Below are 23,177 nucleotides of genomic sequence, written 5' to 3'. Positions count from 1 at the left end.
GAAGTAACAGAGGGTTGATGTGGGAAATGCTGTTGATGTGGCATATATGGACTTCCAAAAGGCATTTGATACAGAGTCATAGAGTCTTACAGCACAGAAGAGGCCCATCATGTCTGCACCAACAGAACTGCACTAGAATCATAGAAATCCCACTTTCCAGCACTTTCCCATAACCTTGAATGTTATGACATTTCAAGTGCCCATCCAGGAACTTTTTGAAAGGTTCTGAGGTTTCCCGCTCTGCTACCCTCCTGGGCTGTGCCAGACTTCCACCACCCTCTGGGTGAAATTCTTTTTCCTTGAATCACCTCTAAACCTCCTGCCCTTTGCCTTAAAATTATGCCCACTTGTTACTGACTCTTCAACTAAGGGGACAGCTGCTTCTTATCCACCCTGTCCATATCCCTCATAACCTCATACACCTCAATCAGGTCCCCCCTCAGCCTTCTGTGCTCTAAAGCAGAATTCTTCAAACTCAGGTTCATGACCCGTGGGTGGGTCGCGACCCGTGAGTGGGTCGCGGGCGGGTGTTGGGAGGGTCGCGGAGTGATCGGTTGTGGCATTCCCGATCGTGGGAAGAAGACCCCAACAGCTGTGACTGGTTGTTAAGATTCCTACAAGAGGGAATTCCCTGATTGGTTACGGAGTTTGAGTGTGCGGCGCGGCGTGAGGCTGGGCACCAGGCGCGCGCAGGGGGTGAGGACAGGGGCTGACAACTGTCCATGTGGTACAGTGGTGGCCCTGGCTTGGAGCTCCACTCTGGTGCTCATCCTCTGATATCTGCTCGGCGCGTCCCCCGCCACCAATCTGCAGTATGCAACCTGAGGCTCCGTGGTGCCGGCACAAAGTCCGCTTGCACTGCCACGATGTGAAGTACTGGTCAGGTGGTCAGCAGTCTATGACAGGTGGATACAGCCACTGGACAGTGAAGAGGGAAGCCAGGCCAGGTTTGTCGACGAGGAATACCGATCAAACGAGGCCAGTCACTATGGCAGACACATCAACGCTGGAAGAAACCTATAGTCTTCACTTTGAGTCTCCACTTTCTGGAAACCAGGAAGCATGTTTTTTTTGGTGAGAATGGAGAAGGGGATGACTTGGATGTTTAAATAGTGCAATCCAGTGGAACCAGTAAGAAATATTGTGACATTGTATATGGGTCGTCTCGAAAGACCTGCTGTTAGGTAAATTGGACATTCCGAATTCTCCCTCAGTGTACCCGAACAGAAGCTGGCGTGTGGTGACTAGAGGATTTTCACAGGAACTTCATTGCAGTGCTAATGTAAGCCTACTTGTGATAATAAAGATTTTTATGTTTGACAAGTTACTTCATCTCATCCAAAGTCATAGTTTGTAAAGTAAATCAAGATTGTACATTTTTCTATACTTGTTTAAATTTCTAAAGCAATAGGAATATATTTAAAATAAAGTTTGTGTGCAAATGTAAGGATGCGCATGTTCAACTGAAATTGTTTTAATTTTCAGTAGTAAGTGCCAGCCGCGACCGGCCTTTAAATATGACACTGGAGTCTTTCCACAGGAGGCCACGCCACGCTTTGGGTGCAAAATCATGGAGGAGAGTTTCCTCCCTTTTGTTGCTGCCAGCAACAGGATTGTGTGAAGAACTGAAGATGGATTATTTTATAATAAGGAAGAGAGGGCCAGAGATACAAACAGGCCAGGATCTCACAATTGAATCTGCTGGAGAGAGCTTCACAGGAGAGTTTACGGCGGGACAAAGAAGTGCTAGTGTGGGCTGCATCCAGAGCTCCAGGGCTCTTGTAAGCAGTATAAAGATGATTTCTTGAGCTTTGGCTTTAATTTTGCCAATGCAAATGAGGAAGCAAAGCCCATTTGTGTTATGTGCAGGGAAGTACTGGCAAAATCATAGAATTTATAGTGCAGAAAGAGGCCATACGGCCCATCGAGTGTGCACTGGCCCCTGGAAAGAGCATCCTACTTAAGCCCATGCCTCCACTCCATCCCCGTAACCCCGCCTCACGTTTATGATACTAAGGGATAATTTAGCATTGCCAATCCACCTAACCCGCATATCTTTGGACTATGGGAGGAAACCGGAGCACCCGGAGGAAATCCACTCGGACTCTGTGAGAAAGTGCAAACTCCACATAGACAGTCACCCGAGGCTGAAATTGAACCCTCGTCCCTGGAGCTGTGAGGCAGCAGTGCTAACCACTGTGCCCCCATTTCTTCAAGGGCATTTGAAGACAAAGCATGACAGGTTCCAGAACAAACCTCTTGACTTTTTTCAAAGGATGCAGCACGAACTTAAATGATCAGCTGAAGTCCTAAGTAGCAATGTATCTTTGAATGACGAAGCAAATGAGATCGTGAGGACCAAGCGGGTTCACCTGTCGTGTTAAAGGTAAGTAATAATGGTGTGTCGCAAAGGTCGGCTGGCATGGGTCTCTAAGGTTGACCGGCGTGGGTCGTGAACTTTGGCCAGTGTGGGTCCTGAAGGTCCACTGGTTGGTAAATGTGGGGCCCGGGAAAAAAAAGTTTGAAAAACACTGTTCTGAAGAAAACAACTCAAGTTTATCCAGCCTCTCTTCATAGCTTAATTGCTACATCCCAGGCAATATCCTGGTGAATCTCCTCTGCACTCTCTTTACTGCAATCACATCCTTTCTATAGTGAGGCGACCAGAACTGAACAGAATACTCTAGCTGTGGCCTAACCAAAGTTTTGTTCAGCTCCTACATCACCTCCCTGATCTTCTAATGTATGCCATGACTGATGAAAGGCAAATGTCCTGTATGTCTTGTTTAAGAACATAGAACATACAGTGCAGAAGGAGGCCATTCAGCCCATCGAGTCTGCACCGACCCACTTAAGCCCTCACTTCCACCCTATCCCCGTAACCCAATAACCCCTCCTAACCTTTTTGGTCACTCAGGACAATTTAGCATGGCCAATCCACCTAACCTGCACGTCTTTGGACTGTGGGAGGAAACCGGAGCACCCGGAGGAAACCCACGCAGACACGGGGAGAACGTGCAGACTCCGCACAGACAGTCACCCAGTGAGGAATCGAACCTGGGACTCTGGCGCTGTGAAGCCACAGTGCTATCCACTTGGCTACCGTGCTGCCCTAAAATACAGAAGGAAAATCAGTAATATTGCTGTAAAAACCTCCGGAAGAAATGAGAATACAATATCCAGAACCCTTCCACTCACCGGTCATTATTTCTCCCCCCTCTCTTTACACAAACATGTTTGGATTCACTCTGCCAAAATCAGAGCTCCTCCAGTCTTCACAATGTGGCTATGCCTCTGCAAAAGTGTCTGGCATACTGTAGATTTCATCTGCCAGTGACGCACTTAGTGACATCCTTATGGGTGCTGTTCATTAACATTGGAAAAGTTTTATAAAATGAAAGTGGTCACATTACCATGCATTTTGAAAATCCATGCATCATCATGCATCTAATTCCCTGTATTCCTGTGCAGGCTGGATGTTCCTTCAGGGACTCCAAAATCAATAGGACTACCATGCATTTGGGCTGCTGTCTATCAGTTTCTCGGAATTGTCCAGGTGTAGGCTGATTTGAGGCTGCTGCGCTCTTATTTCATCCCACTTCTCAGCACCTGATTTGCTGCTATGAGCATTACACTGATGATGAAAGCTATAGCGAACGCACAGATGAGACTCTTTCTTACACACGTCTGCTTGATCTGCTGTGTTGAGCATGTGTCAATGTCAACAGGACATTCATCTGGGTTTACAACATGGCCTGCTTCTTCTGTCATGATTATATTTTCTATATCCTTCATTGACAAATGTTCACAGAATGCCTCGTAAAGGAGTCTCTTCAGCTCTTCTACTGTCATTCTCTGCATATCGCACTTCCAAAAAACGTTATCAAATTCGGTCCCATGGAACTTTTCTGGAATTGCAGCTGATGACAGTTTGGGTCCTAGCAACGTCACAAACTCTTCAAAGTCCACCTGTCCATCACCCGAAAATTTGGACGAAGCTGATTCCATAAGAGACTCAAACAGAGACTTGAGGGTGAGGAGCTTACAAGGTTATGGATAAAAAGTGAAGATGTAGGACTGAGCACAACTAATCTTCAAGGAGCCAGCAGGCACAATGGGCTGAATAGTCTCCTTCTGTGCTGTAATATTCCATCCTATCATGACTAGGTCATTACACCCTTTCGCACTGAACCCATGGCCGTGCCAACACAGCCCTACTGCTGGCCTCTTGAGCAATCTCCGGCCAGATCTATTTATTTTCAGTCGCAGGTTCTTTCCTCCGTCAGTGGGTCGAATACTAGCCCTTTAACCTGATCTGCTATCTTCAGGGGTTTGTGGACAAGCGACCCAAGATCCCTTTCTTCCTCTCAGTTTCCTCATGTCTTACCATTCTTTGAGTACTCACATGTCTTGCTACTCCATCCAAAGTGCATCACTGTACACTTTTCAGGGTTAAAATTCCATCTGCAACTGATCTGCCTATCTGACCAAACATCTATAATCTTGCTGCAACCCAAGATCTTCCTCACTACTACATATTACTTGCTCACAAATTTACTTATCGTCTCCAGCCCCCACCTCCTCCTCCGCCCCCACATTCTCATACATATTGTTCCTCTCTCCTACCACTAAGCATCAAGTAATAGACAGAGTGAAGTGATTCCACAACGAACATATCAGATCTAAGCTTTTTTGTTATGGACAAGGTGCTGCTGGTGGGGGTGGCCAACTCGGAGTTCTTGGCAATTGTGATTTCAGACCACACACCGCATTGGGTGAATTTGTGGGGGGCGTAGGTGGAGGCGCAACAGCCGCAGTGGAGGTTGGATGCAGGGCTATTGGCGGATGAAGGGGTGTGTGAGCAGGTGAGGGCTGCCGTTTGGATTATGTGGAGTTGAACGATACGGTGGAGATCACAGCCGCCACACTGTGGGAGGCACTTAAGGTGGTAGTTAGGGGGCAATTTATTTTGATCCGGGCACATTGGGAGAGGGTGGAATGTGAGGCAAGGGCGAGGCTCTGGTCGAGGAGATTCTGAGGGTAGATTGAACGACTCGGTGGTGCCGGAGGAGCGGTTGTTAAAGGAGAGGCAGGGGTGCCAGATGCAATTTTGATTACTGTACAGGAAGGTGGTGGGGCAGTTATGGAGGGACAGAGGGGCAGTGTATGAATTTGGGGAAAAGGTGAGTGGAATGTTGGCTCACCGGTTGAAGCAGGCAGCCACGAGGGAGATTGGAAGGGTGAGGGATGAGGGAGTAAAGTGTTGTAGGATGCAGAGGCGGTGAAAGGGGCATTTGAGGCCTTCCATAGAAGGTTATGACCTTCCATAGAAGGTTATATGAATTGGAGCCTCTGGCCGGGGAGGAGGGGATGTGGTGGTTCCTTGAAGGGTTGGAGTTCCCAAAGGTGGAGGGGGAAGAGGGTGCAGGGGCTGTGGGTCCCAATTGGGCTGAAGGAGGTGATGGACGGCATGGGTGTGATGCAAGTGGAGAAGGCATGGGTTCCCAGTAGAGTTTTATAAGCTGTTTGGTGCAGAGCTGGGGCCGTTATTAGTGAGGACTTACAATGAGGCAAGGGATAGGGGGACTCCAACCCCCACATTGACGCAGGCATTCATCTCCCTGATCTTAAAAAAAGATCAGGACCAGGAGCATGTGTGGTGTGGCTTGTACCACCTGATATCGCTGTTGAATGTTGAGGCAAAGGTGCTGGCATCACAAATTGAGGACTGTGTACCAGGTGTGATGGGGAAAGATGAGATGGGATTTGTAATGGGAAGAAAGTTGTCAGTGAATGTGCGCAGTGAATGTAATTATGGTGCCCTCGGAGGGGCAGAAGATAGAAGTAGTGGCAATGGACAGGGAGAAGGACTTTAATTGGGTGGAGTGGGCATATTCTTTGGAGGTGCTTGGATTTGGGCAGGGGTTTGTGGATTGGGTTCGGCTGTTCAGAGCTCTCGTGGCGGGTGTTCGCACGAACTGGATGAGGTTGGGGTACTTTGGATTGTATCATGGGACGAGGCAGGGGTTCCCGCTCTTCCTATTGCTTTTCGCCTTGGTGTTAGAGCTGCTGGCAATGGCGTTTACAGCATTGAGGGATTGAGCGGTGGTGGGGGAGGGGATGACGCCGATTTTAAAATATATATATATAGATATATACGATATATCTCGTACCCGGTGGGCAGCATTGGAGTGATTTTAAGGGAATGTGGTCGATTGTCGGGGTACAAATTGTACATGGGGAAGAGTGAGGTGTTCCCGATCATTGCTAGAGGGCAAGGGAGGAGGTTGGGGCGTTGCTGCTCAGGGTGGCGGGGGCGAGTTTTAGGTATCATGAATCCAGGTGGCGCGGAGCTGGGCTCAGCTGCACAAATTGAACTTGGCACTGGCAGGGCACCTGCAGACGGTGGAAATGTCTGTGCTGCCCAGGTTCTTGTTCATGTTCCAGAGCCTCCCTATCTCCCTTTTTTAGGAAGATTAACGGGATAATTTTGGAGTTTGTATGGGCGGGGAAGACCCCGTGGGTGAGGCAGCTGTTTCTGCAGAGGGAGCGAGTGGGGGGTGTGAGGGGTAGCTAACGTTGCCAAATTTGATAAATTATTATTGGGTGGCGAACATTGCAATGGTGAAATAATGGGTGGTGGAGGAGAGATCGGTTTAGGGGCGGACGGAGGCGGTGTTATCTAGGGTGCTACGTTTGAGGGCACTGTTGTTGGTACCTCTCCCGTTCTCGCTGGTCAGGTACTCTGTGAGCTCGGTGGTGGTTTCGGCCTATGGGTGTGGAGCCAATACAAGCACAATTTGGGCTGGAGGGCATGTCGCTGTGGGCACCAATATATGACAACCATAGGTTTATCTGGATGCGAGATTCCAGGGATGGCGGCAGATGGGGATAGAATAATTTAGGGACTTGTTTATAGGGGACAGGTTTGTGGTGATGGAGGAGTTCGAGGAATTGTTTAAAAGCGGCAGATTTGTGGGGCTGGAGGAGTTGGAGGAATTATATGAGTTGCCCAAGGGGAACAGCTTTAGGTACCTGCAGGTTGAGATTTCATGGGAAGAGAGGTGCCGTCCTTCCTGAGGCTGCCACCTCCGGTGTTGCAGGACAAGTTGTGATCGGAGGATGATGTAGGGGAGGGTTGGAGTCAGATATTTACAAGGATGGAGAGGGAGCTCGCCCTGGTGAAGGAGATTAAGCGCAATTTTGAGGGGGAAGTGTGGGCTGGGACGTGGGTAGAGGCCTTGCGGACGGTGAATGCTTCCTCGTCATGTCCGAGGTTGAGTTTCATCCAGTTTAAGGTGCTGCATAGGCTCACATGACAGTGGTGAGGATGAGCCGGTTCTTTGTGGGGTAGAAGATAGTTGTGCGGGGTGGGGGTAGGGAAAATGTTGTCAACTGCCCCAACACCCTCTGACACACCCTTAACCACCGTCACAGCTTCTGAAACCAGATTGGCCTTCTTGAAAGTGTACCCTCAGAAAACAATGGGTCCTGACGGAGTCCCGAGTCGTGTACTCATACACTCATACCCTGCCAGGACCAGCTGGCAGGTGTGTTCGCGGACATCTTCAACCTCTCCCTACTCCGTTCCGAGGTTCCCACCTGCTTCAAGAAGACCACCATCGTGCCAGTGCCAAAAAAGAACCGGGCAATGTGCCTCAATGACTACTGTCTGGTGGTCTTGACATCTATCATTTTCAAGTGCTTTGAGAGGTTGGTGATATGGCACATCAACTCCATTCTCCCAGGATGCCTTGATCCACTGCAATTTGCACACTGCCACAACCGGTCCACAGAAGATGCTATCTCCCTGGCCCTACACTCATCCTTGGAGCATCACGACAACAAGGAATCCTACGTCAGACTCCTATTCATTGACTACAACTCCGCCTTGAACACTACAATATCAGCCAAGCTCATATCAAAATTCCAAAGCCTGTGCCTTGGCTTTTCACTCTGCAACTGGATCTCGACTTCCTGACCCTTGGACCACAATCAGTAAGGAGAAACAACATTACCTCCTCCACGATAGTCCTCAATACCGGGGCCCCTCAAGGCTGCGTACTTAGCCCCCTACTATACTCCCTATACACACATATCTGTGTGGCAAAATTTGGCTCCAACTCCATCTACAGGTTTGCTGATGATTGCACTCGGGTCGGATCTCGAACAACGACGAGTCAGAGTACAGGAGGGAGATAGAGAACCTAGTGGAGTGGTGTAATGACAACAATCTCTCCACCAACGTCAACAAAACTAAGGAGTTAGTCTTTGACTTTAGGAAACAAAGTATCGTACACACCCCTGTTTGCATCAATGGTGGAGACGGTTGAAAGCTTCAGATTCCTAGGTGTGCACATCACCAACAATTTGTTCTGGTCCACCTACGTCAACACTACGACCAAGAAAGCACATCAACGCCTATACTTCCTCAGAAAACTAAGGAAATTTGGCATGTCCACATTGATTCTTACCAATTTGTACAGATGCACCGTAGAAAGCATCCTATCTGACTGCATCACAGCCTGGTATGGCAATTGCTCGACCCAAGACCGGAAGAAACTACTGAGAGTCGTGAACACAGCCCAGTTCATCACGTGAACCCGCCTCCCATCCATTGACTCTGTCTACATCTCCCACTTTTGGGAAAGTTGGCAGCATAATCAAAGACCCCTCCCACCCGGGTTATCCTCTCTCCCAACTTCTTCCATCGGGCAGGTGATACAAAAGTATGAGAACACGCACTAACAGGTTCAAAAATAGCTTCTTTCCTGCTGTTACCAGACTGCTCAATGACCCTCTTATGAACTGAACTGATCTCTTCACACATCTTCTCTACTGAGTAGTATTACACTCCGTATGCTCACCCGATGCCTGTGCCTGTGTATTTACATTGTGTATTTATGTATGCCCTATGTTTTTTCATGTATGGAACGATTTGTCTGGACCGTACGCAGAACAATACTTATCACTCTGCCTCGGGTACAAGTGACAATAAATCAAATCCAAATGTAAAACATAAAATAAGCTCCTTATCAGCCGCCATAATGGAGTTGGTGATTAGCCTTGTATGCGTCATGACCAGGTGAGGTAATTTAATAGAAACCGATGCATAGCTCCAACTTGTAGAGCACTTCGTTTACAATTTCAGTCCCTGATAAGTGCTGTAAGAAGTCAAAAGATGCGAGTATTTAAATTAAATGGATTGACCCTACTCCCATCTGAAAACTCCTTTGATCTGTTCCATTTCAACTATGCGATGGGCATTGTTACAACTGTTTTCAAAGGAGCAGCCCAGTTAATGCCTGCCAGTTTACAATGAACCGTGCTAGCAGGTAAAGGTTTGCATCTCAGTAGCTTCTGAAATGCTTTTTTGCAAACCAGAGCATGTTCTGTACTCTGTTTGAAGAATATCTCATTAGAACCCTGTATATACTGACATCAGCAAGAAAGAATGCAATGAATAAAGCATTATAGATAAACATTCATAACTTTAGTTATCTTGGAGACTGTACCTACTAACTCAGCACATGACTGATATCCGTCCTTTGCCCTCAAAAAACTTGGGACAATCAAATATGTGAGACAGTCATGCAATAAATATGTCTCCTTTTTAGGTTGAAAGGTAAGAAGAAGGTATGTTTATAATTTGAAAGCTTTACTTACTAATGGCATTTTTGCAGAGACATGATCATTCATTGATCATGTTGAGAGATCAAGTATGGAGAGTAGAATACAATTTTAATGGCATATATTTTGGTGTCTATATTTTCCAGCAATTGAATTATCATTGAAAGAGCAAAGACCGCAGCAGACCACAGTCTCCAATCTGTATCCAAGCACTCCGAGCCTTATGACCAGCAAACCTGAAGGACGGAAGGTGCGAGCCATCTATGACTTTGAAGCTGCAGAAGATAATGAGCTTACCTTTAAAGCTGGAGAGATCATTACTGTACTAGATGACAGGTACATGGAAACAGAGCAATAATAAATAGGGAGGGAAAATTCCATTTAGGTAAAGTAGCCTTAAACATACCTTAAAACTTGCAGTATGGTTTTTTACAAATTAAATCAGCATAATTCGATTTTGGTCAGCAAAGCTGGGTTATTTGGAGAATACCTAAATCAATAAATGATGAAGAAACAAATTGATTTTTTGGGGATATAACATGCAAGAGAGTAATGCTTTGAGGTAGTTGCATTATGAATAATAAAAATATTGAACAGCGTAACCCTTCATCTGCTTTCAATAGTGATCCAAATTGGTGGAAAGGTGAAACATATCAAGGGATTGGATTGTTTCCGTCAAATTTTGTGACAGCAGACCTAACAGCAGAACCAGAGACATGTGAGTAATGAGCATTTTACTAAATTCAATTGTAGATTTTGTATTTGAAAAGCAAGGAATTTTTAAATTTACCATTGCAAACTTGCATATAAACAATTTGTTCAATTATTAAGAGTTAAACTTGGAAAGTGGGTATTCAGTTTGTTGAGTGTAACTGCAAAGCTCACAGTTGTATGTTTAACTTAATTGTACATTTTTGCTATTACTAAAGTCATATTTACCCTTTACAGTGAAAATTGAGAAGAAAACTGTACAATTTAGTGATGAGGTTCAAGTTGAGACACTGGAACCAGAACCTGAACCTGTTTATGTTGATGAAGTAAGTATGTACTATGCTTTACCATGCTATAGATGATGGTAAGCAACTTGTGTATTGTAATACATTAAATGTAGTAAAACATTGCAAGTTGCTTCACATTAATGTCATAAAACAACATTTTACTTGAAGCCACACAAGGAGATATTAGGGCAGATGAAAGAGGTAGGAAGGAGGACAGAGAGTAGAGCGATTTGGGCCTTTGCAGTTGAAGCAGAGGTCAGAGGTAGGTTCTTTACGCAAAGAGTAGTGAGGCCGTGGAATGCCCTACCTGCTACAGTAGTGAACTCGCCAACATTGAGGGCATTTAAAAGTTTATTGGATAAACATATGGATGATAATGGCATAGTGTAGGTTAGATGGCTTTTGTTTCGGTGCAACATCGTGGGCCGAAGGGCCTGTTCTGCGCTGTATTGTTCTATGTTCTATGTTCTATAAGCCACATCTGCCAATGACCGAGCAATTGAAATCAAGGACATGCAAGCATTGGACCAACATAGATATATTTATGTATTTTTGGGGAGATTGGATATTGTTCAATTGGCAAAATCAGCAAAAAATCTGAAAATAATATCCTGCTATTCAGAAAAATTATTGTCATACCTTTAGCAGAGGTCGGAAAACGGTTAACTTATTTCTTAATGTGTCGTGAACCAAGGATGGAGTAACCACAACCAAAAGCTGAACTTTAGATTTTTTTACCCTGCTATGGGATTATGAATATGTATAAGTATGTTTCAGTTAAAAAGAAACTTGTGGGTTATTACAGAATTTTCCTTGGACAACTGCTAAAATTCACTGAGCATTTATAATTGGACTGAGATCTCTTGCACAATTAGCTGTAGTTTGCAAAGCATATTATTGGGATAATTATAAGTATGTACAAAGAACAAAGAACAAAGAAATGTACAGCACAGGAACAGGCCCTTCGGCCCTCCAAGCCCGTGCCGACCATACTGCCCGACTAAACTACAATCTTCTACACTTCCTGGTTCCGTATCCTTCTATTCCCATCCTATTCATATATTTGTCAAGATGCCCCTTAAATGTCCCTATCGTCCCTGCCTCCACTACCTCCTCCGGTAGTGAGTTCCAGGCACCCACTACCCTCTGCGTAAAAAACTTGCCTCGTACATCTACTCTAAACTTTGCCCCTCTCACCTTAAACCTATGCCCCCTAGTAATTGACCCCTCTACCCTGGGGAAAAGCCTCTGACTATCCACTCTGTCTATGCCCCTCATAATTTTGTATACCTCTATCAGGTCGCCCCTCAACCTCCTTCGTTCCAGTGAGAACAAACCGAGTTTATTCAATCGCTCCTCATAGCTTATGCCCTCCATACCAGGCAACATTCTGGTAAATCTCTTCTGCACCCTCTCTAAAGCCTCCACATCCTTCTGGTAGTGTGGCGACCAGAATTGAACACTATACTCCAAGTGTGGCCTAACTAAGGTTCTATACAGCTGCAACATGACTTGCCAATTCTTATACTCAATGCCCCGGCCAATGAAGGCAAGCATGCCGTATGCCTTCTTGACTACCTTCTCCACCTGTGTAGCCCCTTTCAGTGATCTGTGGACCTGTACTCCTAGATCTCTTTGACTTTCAATACTCTTGAGGGTTCTACCATTCACTGTATATTCCCTACCTGCATTAGCCCTTCCAAAATGCATTACCTCACATTTGTCCAGGTTAAACTCCATCTGCCATCTCTCCGCCCAAGTCTCCAGACAATCTAAATCCTGCTGTATCCTCAGACAGTCCTCATCGCTATCCGCAATTCCACCAACCTTTGTGTCGTCTGCAAACTTACTAATCAGACCAGTTACATTTTCCTCCAAATCATTTATATATACTACAAAGAGCAAAGGTCCCAGCACTGATCCCTGTGGAACACCACTGGTCACAGCCCTCCAATTAGAAAAGCATCCCTCCATTGCTACCCTCTGCCTTCTATGGCCTAGCCAGTTCTGTATCCACCTTGCCAGTTCACCCCTGATCCCGTGTGACTTCACCTTTTGTACTAGTCTACCATGAGGGACCTTGTCAAAGGCCTTACTGAAGTCCATATAGACAACATCTACTGCCCTACCTGCATCAATCATCTTAGTGACCTCCTCGAAAAACTCTATCAAGTTAGTGAGACACGACCTCCCCTTCACAAAACCGTGCTGCCTCTCACTAATACGTCCATTTGCTTCCAAATGGGAGTAGATCCTGTCTCGAAGAATTCTCTCCAGTAATTTCCCTACCACTGAAGTAAGGCTCACCGGCCTGTAGTTCCCGGGATTATCCCTGCCACCCTTCTTAAACAGAGGAACAACATTGGCTATTCTCCAGTCCTCCGGGACATCCCCTGAAGACAGCGAGGATCCAAAGATTTCTGTCAAGGCCTCAGCAATTTCCTCTCCAGCCTCCTTCAGTATTCTGGGGTAGATCCCATCCGGCCCTGGGGACTTATCTACCTTAATATTTTTTAAGACACCCAACACCTCGTCTTTTTGGATCACAATGTGACCCAGGCTATCTACACCCCCTTCTCCAGACTCAACATCTACCAATTCCTTCTCTTTGGTGAATACTGATGCAAAGTATTCATTTAGTACCTCGCCCATTTCCTCTGGCTCCACACATAGATTCCCTTGCCTATCCTTCAGTGGGCCAACCCTTTCCCTGGCTACCCTCTTACTTTTTATGTAAGTGTAAAAAGCCTTGGGATTTTCCTTAACCCTATTTGCCAATGCCTTTTCATGACCCCTTCTAGCCCTCCTGACTCCTTGCTTAAGTTCCTTCCTACTTTCCTTATATGCCACACAGGCTTCGTCTGTTCCCAGCCTTTTAGCCCTGACAAATGCCTCCTTTTTCTTTTTGACGAGGCCTACAATATCACTCGTCATCCAAGGTTCCCGAAAATTGCCGTATTTATCTTTCTTCCTCACAGGAACATGCCTGTCCTGTATTCCTTTCAACTGACACTTGAAAGCCTCCCACATGTCAGATGTTGATTTGCCCTCAAACATCCGCCCCCAATCTATGTTCTTCAGTTCCCGCCTAATATTGTTATAATTAGCCTTCCCCCAATTTAGCACATTCATCCTCGGACCACTCTTATCCTTGTCCACCAGTACTTTAAAACTTACTGAATTGTGGTCACTGTTACCGAAATGCTCCCCTACTGAAACATCTACCACCTGGCCGGGCTCATTCCCCAATACCAGGTCCAGTACCGCCCCTTCCCTAGTTGGACTGTTTACATATTGTTTTAAGAAGCCCTCCTGGATGCTCCTTACAAACTCCGCCCCGTCTAAGCCCCTGGCACTAAGTGAGTCCCAGTCAATATTGGGGAAGTTGAAGTCTCCCATCACCACAACCCTGTTGTTTTTACTCTTTTCCAAAATCTGTCTACCTATCTGCTCCTCTATCTCCCGCTGGCTGTTGGGAGGCCTGTAGTATACCCCCAACATTGTGACTGCACCCTTCTTATTCCTGATCTCTACCCATATAGCCTCACTGCCCTCTGAGGTGTCCTCTCGCTGTATAGCTGTGATACTCTCCTGAACAAGTAGCGCAACTCCGCCTCCCCTTTTACATCCCCCTCTATCCCGCCTGAAACATCTAAATCCTGGAACGTTTAGCTGCCAATCCTGCCCTTCCCTCAACCAGGTCTCTGTAATGGCAACAACATCATAGTTCCAAGTAGTAATCCAAGCTCTAAGTTCATCTGCCTTACCCGTAATGCTCCTTGCATTAAAACATATGCACTTCAGGCCACCAGACCCGCTGTGTTCAGCAACTTCTCCCCGTCTGCGCTGCCTCAGAGCCACACTGTCCCTATTCCCTAGTTCTCCCTCAATGCTCTCACCTTCTGACCTATTGCTCCCGTGCCCACCCCCCTGCCATACTAGTTTAAACCCTCCCGTGTGACACTAGCAAACCTCGCGGCCAGGATATTTATGCCTCTCCGGTTTAGATGCAACCCGTCCATCTTATACAGGTCACACCTGCCCCGGAAGAGCTCCCAGTGGTCCAGATAACAGAAACCCTCCCTCCTACACCAGCTGTTTAGCCACGTGTTTGTCTGCTCTATCTTCCTATTTCTAGCCTCACTGGCACGTGGCACAGGGAGTAATCCCGAGATTACAACCCTCGAGGTCCTGTCTTTTAACTTTCTGCCTAGCTCCCTGAACTCCTGCTGCAGGACCTCATGCCCCTTCCTGCCTATGTCGTTAGTACCAATATGTACAACGACCTCTGCCTGTTTGCCCTCCCCCTTCAGGATTCCCTCTACCCGTTCGGAGACATCCTGGACCCTGGCACCAGGGAGGCAACATACCATCCTGGAGTCTCTTTCACGTCCACAGAAGCGCCTATCTGTGCCCCTGACTATAGAGTGTTGAGTTTAATTGTCTTCAATATTTTTATCCATCTGTCATCTCCATGTAGAAACTAATTATGCTAGAAAACTTTAGTAAAGGCAACGAGTCAGTCGAGTAAAAATAAAGTACTGGTTTATTCACAACCGAAACGTGTATACACATAGGACCCGATTAGGCTTCATCAGTCCTTTCTCTCTGGAGGCCTGTTCAAGTCAGATCGACCTTGTGTACAACAGTCCCCAGTTAACAGGTTAGTGCATACTCCTCGAGCCACATGGGGACTACAATCAACCCTGTCCTGTGTGCCCTGTGCGGGATACTACAGAAACTGTCCTATGAAGAATCTCCTGCACATCTGATACATCCATTTAGCTTTATAAACAATCTCATGCTTTGTCAGCAATCTTGCCAGTAGCTCAGCAAGTGGAATATCTTGAGTACTGACCTAAATTGGTACGTTTTAGTGCAACAAGGAAGGAGGATATGCTCGTTTTAGCACCATTAAATAAAGTAGGGTGAATACGTAAATGTAAAGGAATAGTTAAAAACAGCTGGTTAAGTTTAATAATTAAGTTCATTGTAAAAGTAGAAGGGGAGAGAGAATGATAAAAGCAGCTGACCAGGAAAAAATAATTACTTGAAATATAAGAATCTAATGCAGAAAATTTAAAAGAACAAAAGCTTGAACTTCTTGCTTAAAATTCAAACAATTCAGAACACAAACAATGCTACATCTAAAACTGATCCAAAGGAAAATTAAATGCTGTTTAATGTCAGCCCTGGCTGTATTATAGTACTCTAGCCTCAGTCAGAAGTTGTGTGTTCATGCACCATTTCAGGCTTCACTCCCTTACTGCTGCATTGAAGTTCTGCATTGTCGAGTTTACCAATTTGGCTGGTACTGGATTAAGCAGGGGGTCAGTTTTCCCCAAAAATTCTGAAATTAAAATGATGCAAAAGCAAATAGCACCAGTAAGATGTGAATTTCCTATCAATCAGAACAAGACTTGTAATTTACAACAACCTTCTCTAACAACCCAGGTGCAGACAAAATGGCACAGATTCATTCACAAAACTGACTAGGAGAAAAACGTTCCTTTTCGGTAGACCTGGCCATCAGACTGCCTCTATTCACAAGGCAAGCAGACCCCACTGAACTTTATGTAATGAGTCTTCAAATATTATTTGTTTTCCTTCTTCCCATGCAAGGGGGCCTCACCAACTCCAAGAGCAAGATCATTATATTTATTTCCAGAACAAAATACTACTGAAGTGCAGACTTGTATTTTGATTTGCCTCTCAAGGTTGATGGGGTTGATCACATCCTAGGCTGCAAATTGTTGAAGTAAATCTTCGCTGAAATGGTGCACAGCACACCCACGGGTGGTCATGATTACATGACAGAGATCTAAATGTAGTCTAGATGCCAGCTTCAGAGTTGACACTAGCATTCACCGCTCAAATATTCTGTTAGTTATAGAACTATAGTAGTCACATTGAAGCTCACATGCAAGCTATTCCCAAAACAAACTGCCCCGTCTCAATTTGTCACTGAAGGACATCATAATCCAGCATCATAAACACTGTCAAAGTGTTGGGTATATTTATCCAGGCAGATCTAAATGGGATGCACATGTCAGTTCTATTATTACAAGTTAACAGCCGTCTGTAGATGCTTGGGAAGCTGAAATACCATTCCTGTCACATCTTTTATTCGCCCTGTAAGAGTGTGCCAGTGTGGCTGAGTGGAATCACAAAACAGCAATGCAAAACCATTGAAATGTTTAGAGAAGGATAGGCAAAGTCATGCTTGGCCATAGTTATTCAGATGCATTACACGATCGTGGTCTGGGCACACAACGTGATCAACACTGCTTTTCTTTTGTGAGATCACTGCTGAACTCCAAACATCAATTCTTGTTACTTGCAGATAGATCCCAGTGGCTACCAGCTAGGGAACTCAAAACAACTATTTGAATTAAGATGTGAAACAAAAGAATAGTTCAATGCCACATCTTATCCGCATCATGAGTAAACTCTAATGACTGTTAAACTTTGACCCCTGATAACCCATTCTCCACATCCCTTGAAACCTAATGATTAGTATGTTATTCTGTGTTGTGCTTTCTATCTTAATACTTTTCTATTTTACTTAGAAGGATTGATTAAAAAAACGTATCCCAATTTGACCCTTGTGTGTGATGGATGTTGACTTTTAAATAAATAAAAAGCCAAGCAGGTGGATGGGCCATCCCAGTGATCCTTTGGAACGCTGATTTTTGTTGGGTTCTCAAAAAGGCCCAGTAGGGAATCCCTGTCCATCTCATGTGCACACTGCGTGATGAGTAAAAATGAGCATCGTTTGGGAGAAATGCAATCAAAAATTAAAAAGCCCCATTAAATTGCCCCTGGAAGCTTGTTTCCGAGCAACTTCTTTCACCCTGAGGAGGGGGCCTAAAAAGGGAATCCTTGCTGTGCATGGCTTGCAAGCTTGTTGCAAAGTGATCCAACACATCAATGACCAGAAAATTCCACCCGTGACACTGCAATATTTTACTTTTAATTTGGTTAATTGATAAACCTTGCACATGATGATTGTAAGTTAGATAAATTACAAATTATTAAAGCTGGAGTGCATTTACTCTGCTTTATGCTAATTCTAAGCACACTTATATTGCTAGAATCCTTTCATCATTTTCCTGTGAGTGAAATAACTGTTCATACTATATTTCCATATATAACTGAACCATATATTTGACATTCCACAAAAAGGAAATGCATACCATCTGCTTCCAAGGTGTCAGTGGAGTCAACATCTCAAAAACGCCTGTCCTCCAAATACCTTATCAACTTTTAATTGGTCAGTTTGTAGAGGGGTTTTGTGTGTAGTATTCCACCTCCGCTATATAAGTCAACCTGTGTAAGGCTTCATTACTTACGACATTGGGGATTAAAACTGTTGATTGCATGAAGAATCAGCAGTTTTTGCAGGAAAAGTTACGTGGTCATGGATTAAAAGCTTTTCTGACTCGTGTCTTTCTCCTTGAACATAGAACATAAGAACTAGGAGCAGGAGTAGGCCATCTAGCCCCTCGAGCCTGCTCCGCCATTCAATTAGATCATGGCTGATCTTTTGTGGACTCAGCTCCACTTTCCCGCCCGAACACCATAACCCTTAATCCCTTTATTCTTCAAAAAACTATCTATCTTTATCTTAAAAACATTTAATGAAGGAGGCTCTACTGCTTCACTGGGCAAGGAATTCCGTAGATTCACAACCCTTTGGGTGAAGAAGTTCCTCCTAAACTCAATCCTAAATCTACTTCCCCTTATTTTGAGGCTATTCCCCCTAGTTCTGCTTTCACCCGCCAGTGGAAACAACCTGCCCGCATCTATCCTATCTATTCCCTTCATTATTTTCTATGTTTCTATAAGATTCCCCCCTCATCCTTCTAAATTCCAACGAGTACAGTCCCAGTCTACTCGACCTCTCCTCATAATCCAACCCATTCAGCTCTGGGATTAACCTAGTGAATCTCCTCTACACACCCTCCAGTGCCAGTACGTCCTTTCTCAGGTAAGGAGACCAAAACTGAACACAATATTCCAGGTGTGGTCTTACTAATGCCTTATACAATTGCAGCATAACCTCCCGAGTCTTAAACTCCATCCCCGTAGCAATGAAGGACAAAATTCCATTCGCCTTCTTAATCACCTGTAAACCAACGTTTTGCGACTCATGCACTAGCACACCCAGGTTTCTCTGCACAGCAACATGTTTTAATATTTTATCATTGAAACAATAATCCCTTTTGCTGTTATTCTAACCAAAATGGATAACCTCACATTTGTCAACATAGTATTCCATCTGCCAGACCCTAGCCCATTCACTTAGCCTATCCAAATCCCTCTGCAGACTTCCAGTATCCTCTGCACTTTTTGCTTTACCACTCATCTTAGTTTCGTCTGCAAACTTGGACACATTGCCCTTGGTCCCCAACTCCAAATCATATATTCAAATTGTGAACAATTGTGGGCCCAACACTGATCCCTGAGGGACACCACTAGCTACTGATTGCCAACCAGAGAAACACCCATTAATCCCCACTCTTTGCTTTCTATTAATTAACCAATCCTCTATCCATGCTACTACTTTCCCCTTAATGCCATGCATCTTTATCTTATACAGCAACCTTTTGTGTGGCACCTTGTCAAAGGCTTTCTGGAAATCCAGATATACCACATCCATTGGCTCCCCGTTATCTACCGCACTGGTAATGTCCTCAAAAAATTCCACTAAATTAGTTCGGCACGACCTGCCCTTTATGAACCCATACTGCGTCTGCCCAATGTGACAATTTCCATCCAGATGCCTCGCTTTTTCTTCCTTGATGATAGATTCCAGCATCTTCCCTACTACCAAAGTTAAGCTCACTGGCCTATAATTACCCGCTTTCTGCCTACCTCCTTTTTTAAACCGTGGTGTCACGTTTGCTATTTTCCAATCCGCCTCCAGAGCCTCGTGAATTTTGGTAAATTATCACTCGTGCATTTGCAATTTCCCTAGCCATCTCTTTTAGCACTCTGGGATGCATTCCATCAGGGCCAGGAGACTTGTCTACCTTTAGCCCCATTAACTTGCCCATCACTACCTCCTTAGTGATAACAATCCTCTCAAGGTCCTCACCTGTCATAGTTCATTTCTATCACTCACTGGCATGTTATTTGTGTCTTCCACTGTGAAGACCGACCCAAAAATCTGTTCAGTTCCTCAGCCATTTCCTCATCTCCCATTATTAAATCTCCCTTCTCATCCTTTAAAGGACCAAAATTTACCTTAGCCACTCTTTTTTGTTTTATATATTTGTAGAAACTTTTACTATCTGTTTTTATATTCTGAGCAAGTTTACTCTCATAATCTATCTTACTCTTTATAGCTTTTTTAGTAGCTTTCTGAAGCCCCCTAAAGATTTCCCAGTCCTCTAGTCTCCCACTAATCTTTGCCACTTTGTATGCTTTTTCCTTCAATTTTATACTCTCCTTTATTTCCTTAGATATCCACGGTCGATTTTCCCTCTTTCTACTGTCCTTCCTTTTTGTTGGTAGGAACCTTTGCTGAGCACTGTGAAAAATTGCTTGGAAGGTTCTCCACTGTTCCTCAAATGTTTCATCATAAAGTCTTTGCTCCCAGTCTACCTTAGCTAGTTCTTCTCTCATCCTATTGTAATCTCCTTTGTTTAAGCACAAAACACTAGTGTTTGATTTTACCTTCTCACCTTCCATCTGTATTTTAAATTCCACCATATTGTGATCACTCCTTCCGAGAGGATCCTTAACTATGAGATCATGAATCAATCCTGTCTCATTACACAGGACCAGATCTAGGGCTGCTTGTACCCTTGTACGTTCCATTACATACTGTTCTAGGAAACTATCGCAGATACATTCTATAAACTCCTCCTCAAGGCTGCCTTGACCGACCTGGTTAAACCAATCGACATGTAGATTAAAATCCCCCATGATAACTGCAGTACCATTTCTACATGCATCCGTTATTTCTTTGTTTATTGCCTGCCCTACCATAATGTTACTATTTGGTAGCCTATAGACTACTCCTATCAGTGACTTCTTCGCCTTACTATTCCTGATTTCCACCCAAATGGATTCAACCTTATCCTCCCTTACTATTGCCCGGATGTCATCCTTAATTAACAGAGCTACACCACCTCCCTTACCATCCACTCTGTCCTTCCGAAATAGGAAATGGACTAGGCCATTCAGTCATACAGTTAGTTCCTGCTGATCTGTACTTCTTTACTCATTTATGCTCCACATCCCTTGAAACCGCTCCTCAAGCAAATCTATCAATCTCTGTTTTGAAAAGTTGGCCCAGCATCCCATAGCCATTTAGGGGTGAGAGTTCTAGGTTTTTGCTGCCTTTTATTTGAATGTGCTTCCTAACTTCACTGCTAGATTGCTGAGCTCTAATTTTAAGGTGATACAGTCTTACTCTGGATTCCAGAGGAAATAGTTTCTCTATATTTATCCTTTCAAATCCCCTTTATCATTTTCAACACCTCAATTAGATCAGCCGTTAACCTTAAATTCCCTTGAGATTGGAAGATTAAGTTTATGCAGTCTATTTACCGTGTAAACCCAGATTTATTCTAGTGGATTTGCTCTATCCTCTCCAAGGCCAGTATATATTTCCTGAGGATTGATACCCAAAACTGAAGCAGATTAGGTCTGACCGCTCTAAGCATGACTTCCTTTAGATAGTGCCCAATATTCCATTAGTTATTTTGATTGCATTTTGTATTGATGTATCAGCTTTTAATAATGTATGTATATGGACATCTAACTCCCTGTGATCCTCCTAATACCTCACCATTAGGAAATGTTGCTTGTCTGAAATCTAAATTTAATGAACTCTTTGTGCCGTTGTTTTATTCACTCACTTAGTCTGTGACTCTTGTAACTTATTCCTCCCATCAAATATTGCTGTATTTCATAAATTAGTGTTGTCTGCAAACTTGAATGTACAACTCTATGAGGAAAACAACTTCTCACAATTTGCCAATCAGTGAATGAAACCTTTATTCCCACTCTCTGTCTTCTAGCTCTCAAGAAGTCTATATCAGAAAGGATGTTTCCAGTTTCGTGAAGTCTTATTGTTGCTAATAATCTCTTGTGTGGAACCTTTTCAAATGGCTTCTGATAACAGACCAATGCTGGGCAACCTAGGCTAGTGAGTCAGTCAAATGAGTGGCTCTCCTTCATCTCAGTGCGCCACAAGACTGAAGTCAGGCTTCTTAACTAACCATGAACCTATGAATAAGATTGAATACGTTTAACATATGCTGTATATTCCAAAACTGGTTATAGAAAGTGCATATGCGTTCATGCATTAATAGAACAGTCATCAACTTCAAATGCTAAAAACAAAAAATATTTGGCTACCCTGCGCATTGCCAACGGTCAACAAATGTCTCCTGGGCCGCAGTAAGACCCCAGATGGGCTGGTTGCATGTGGCCTCCTGGCAGCAGGTTGCCAAACCCTGGTATAGCCCATGTCCATGGTCATTTTCCTGTCCTAGTGACTTCCTCAACAAACAAAAAAATTGAACCACATTAATCTACACAAGACTTACTGGTCGTAAATTTATGCTTTTCTTCTCTTTGATCAATTGGTGCCTGACCAAGAGCTCAGTCATGCCATCTGCGATGATAAACTCTGTAAATTACCCACAGCTGATAAACTGACAGGTTTACAGTTAACTGTTTTTTCTCTCCCTTTCTTCAATAATTGGGTGATGTTTGTAACCTTTGAATTCAAAGGGACAAACAATTCTTGAATCTAGAGCTTTGCAAAATGATGATTAATGCAGCTGTAGTTTACTGACTTAGTACCTGGGGAAGAAGCCATTAGACAATGTGTCTTATTTTTTTCTGTCATCTTTTTAAAATTTACTTCACTAGGAAAAGATGGATCAGTTATTGCAGATGCTACAAAGTGCTAACCCCACGGATGGTCAACCAGATTCACAGGAACTGCTTCATCTAGAAGGTGAGATAACTGTTTTCTTTTATTAAGTGCCCTGTTCCATAGTTCATTAATGTTCTGTTATAATAAAATGACAATATATGAGTGCAATGGTTGCAAATTATTGTCCCAATGCTGTATACATGTTTTTTGTATACTAAACATTAAATTTGATATAGAGTTTAAACAGTGGGTCAAACAAAAATTGACACCGCAGCACATAAGGAGATATTATGACAGATAATCAAAATCTTGAAGAAAGAGATCAATAGGAGAAGAGGGAATTTGAATCCTGGGGCCTAGACATTTCAAGGCATGCTGACAAATGCTGGAGCAATTAAAATTGGGGATATGCAAGAGGCGTGAATTGTAGGAATGCAGAAATCTTGGTGACACAGAACATAACATCAGAACATAACATAAAAGAACTAGGAGCAGCTGTAGACAATTCAGCCCCTCGAGCCTGCTCTGCCATTCAATACAGTCCTGGCTGATCTCGGCCTCAACCCTACTTTCCTGCTCATTCTCCATAACCCTTCAACCCATTAAGAGTTAAAAATCTGTCTGTCTCCTTAAATTTACTCAAATATCCT

At 44.1% G+C, this 23,177-nt stretch overlaps 1 protein-coding gene across 6 annotated transcripts in view; it reads left to right on the top strand.

Annotated features, from left to right (window-relative positions):
- Positions 1-23,177, top strand: part of stam (signal transducing adaptor molecule (SH3 domain and ITAM motif) 1) — a 156,579-nt gene that overhangs the window by 118,209 nt on the left and 15,193 nt on the right. For all 6 annotated transcript variants that reach the window (XM_072508582.1, XM_072508581.1, XM_072508580.1 and 3 more), the window contains 4 exons: positions 9,777-9,966; positions 10,254-10,348; positions 10,579-10,667; positions 22,521-22,608. In XM_072508582.1, the coding sequence (XP_072364683.1) occupies positions 9,777-9,966; positions 10,254-10,348; positions 10,579-10,667; positions 22,521-22,608 (462 nt within the window). The remainder of the gene's footprint in view (positions 1-9,776; positions 9,967-10,253; positions 10,349-10,578; positions 10,668-22,520; positions 22,609-23,177) is intronic.

This window comes from Scyliorhinus torazame, chromosome 6 (assembly GCF_047496885.1).
Source record: "Scyliorhinus torazame isolate Kashiwa2021f chromosome 6, sScyTor2.1, whole genome shotgun sequence".
NCBI classification, from domain to species: Eukaryota; Metazoa; Chordata; class Chondrichthyes; order Carcharhiniformes; family Scyliorhinidae; genus Scyliorhinus; species Scyliorhinus torazame.
The sequence above is the reverse complement of the archived record's forward strand: the minus strand, read 5'-3'. Positions and strand labels throughout refer to the sequence as shown.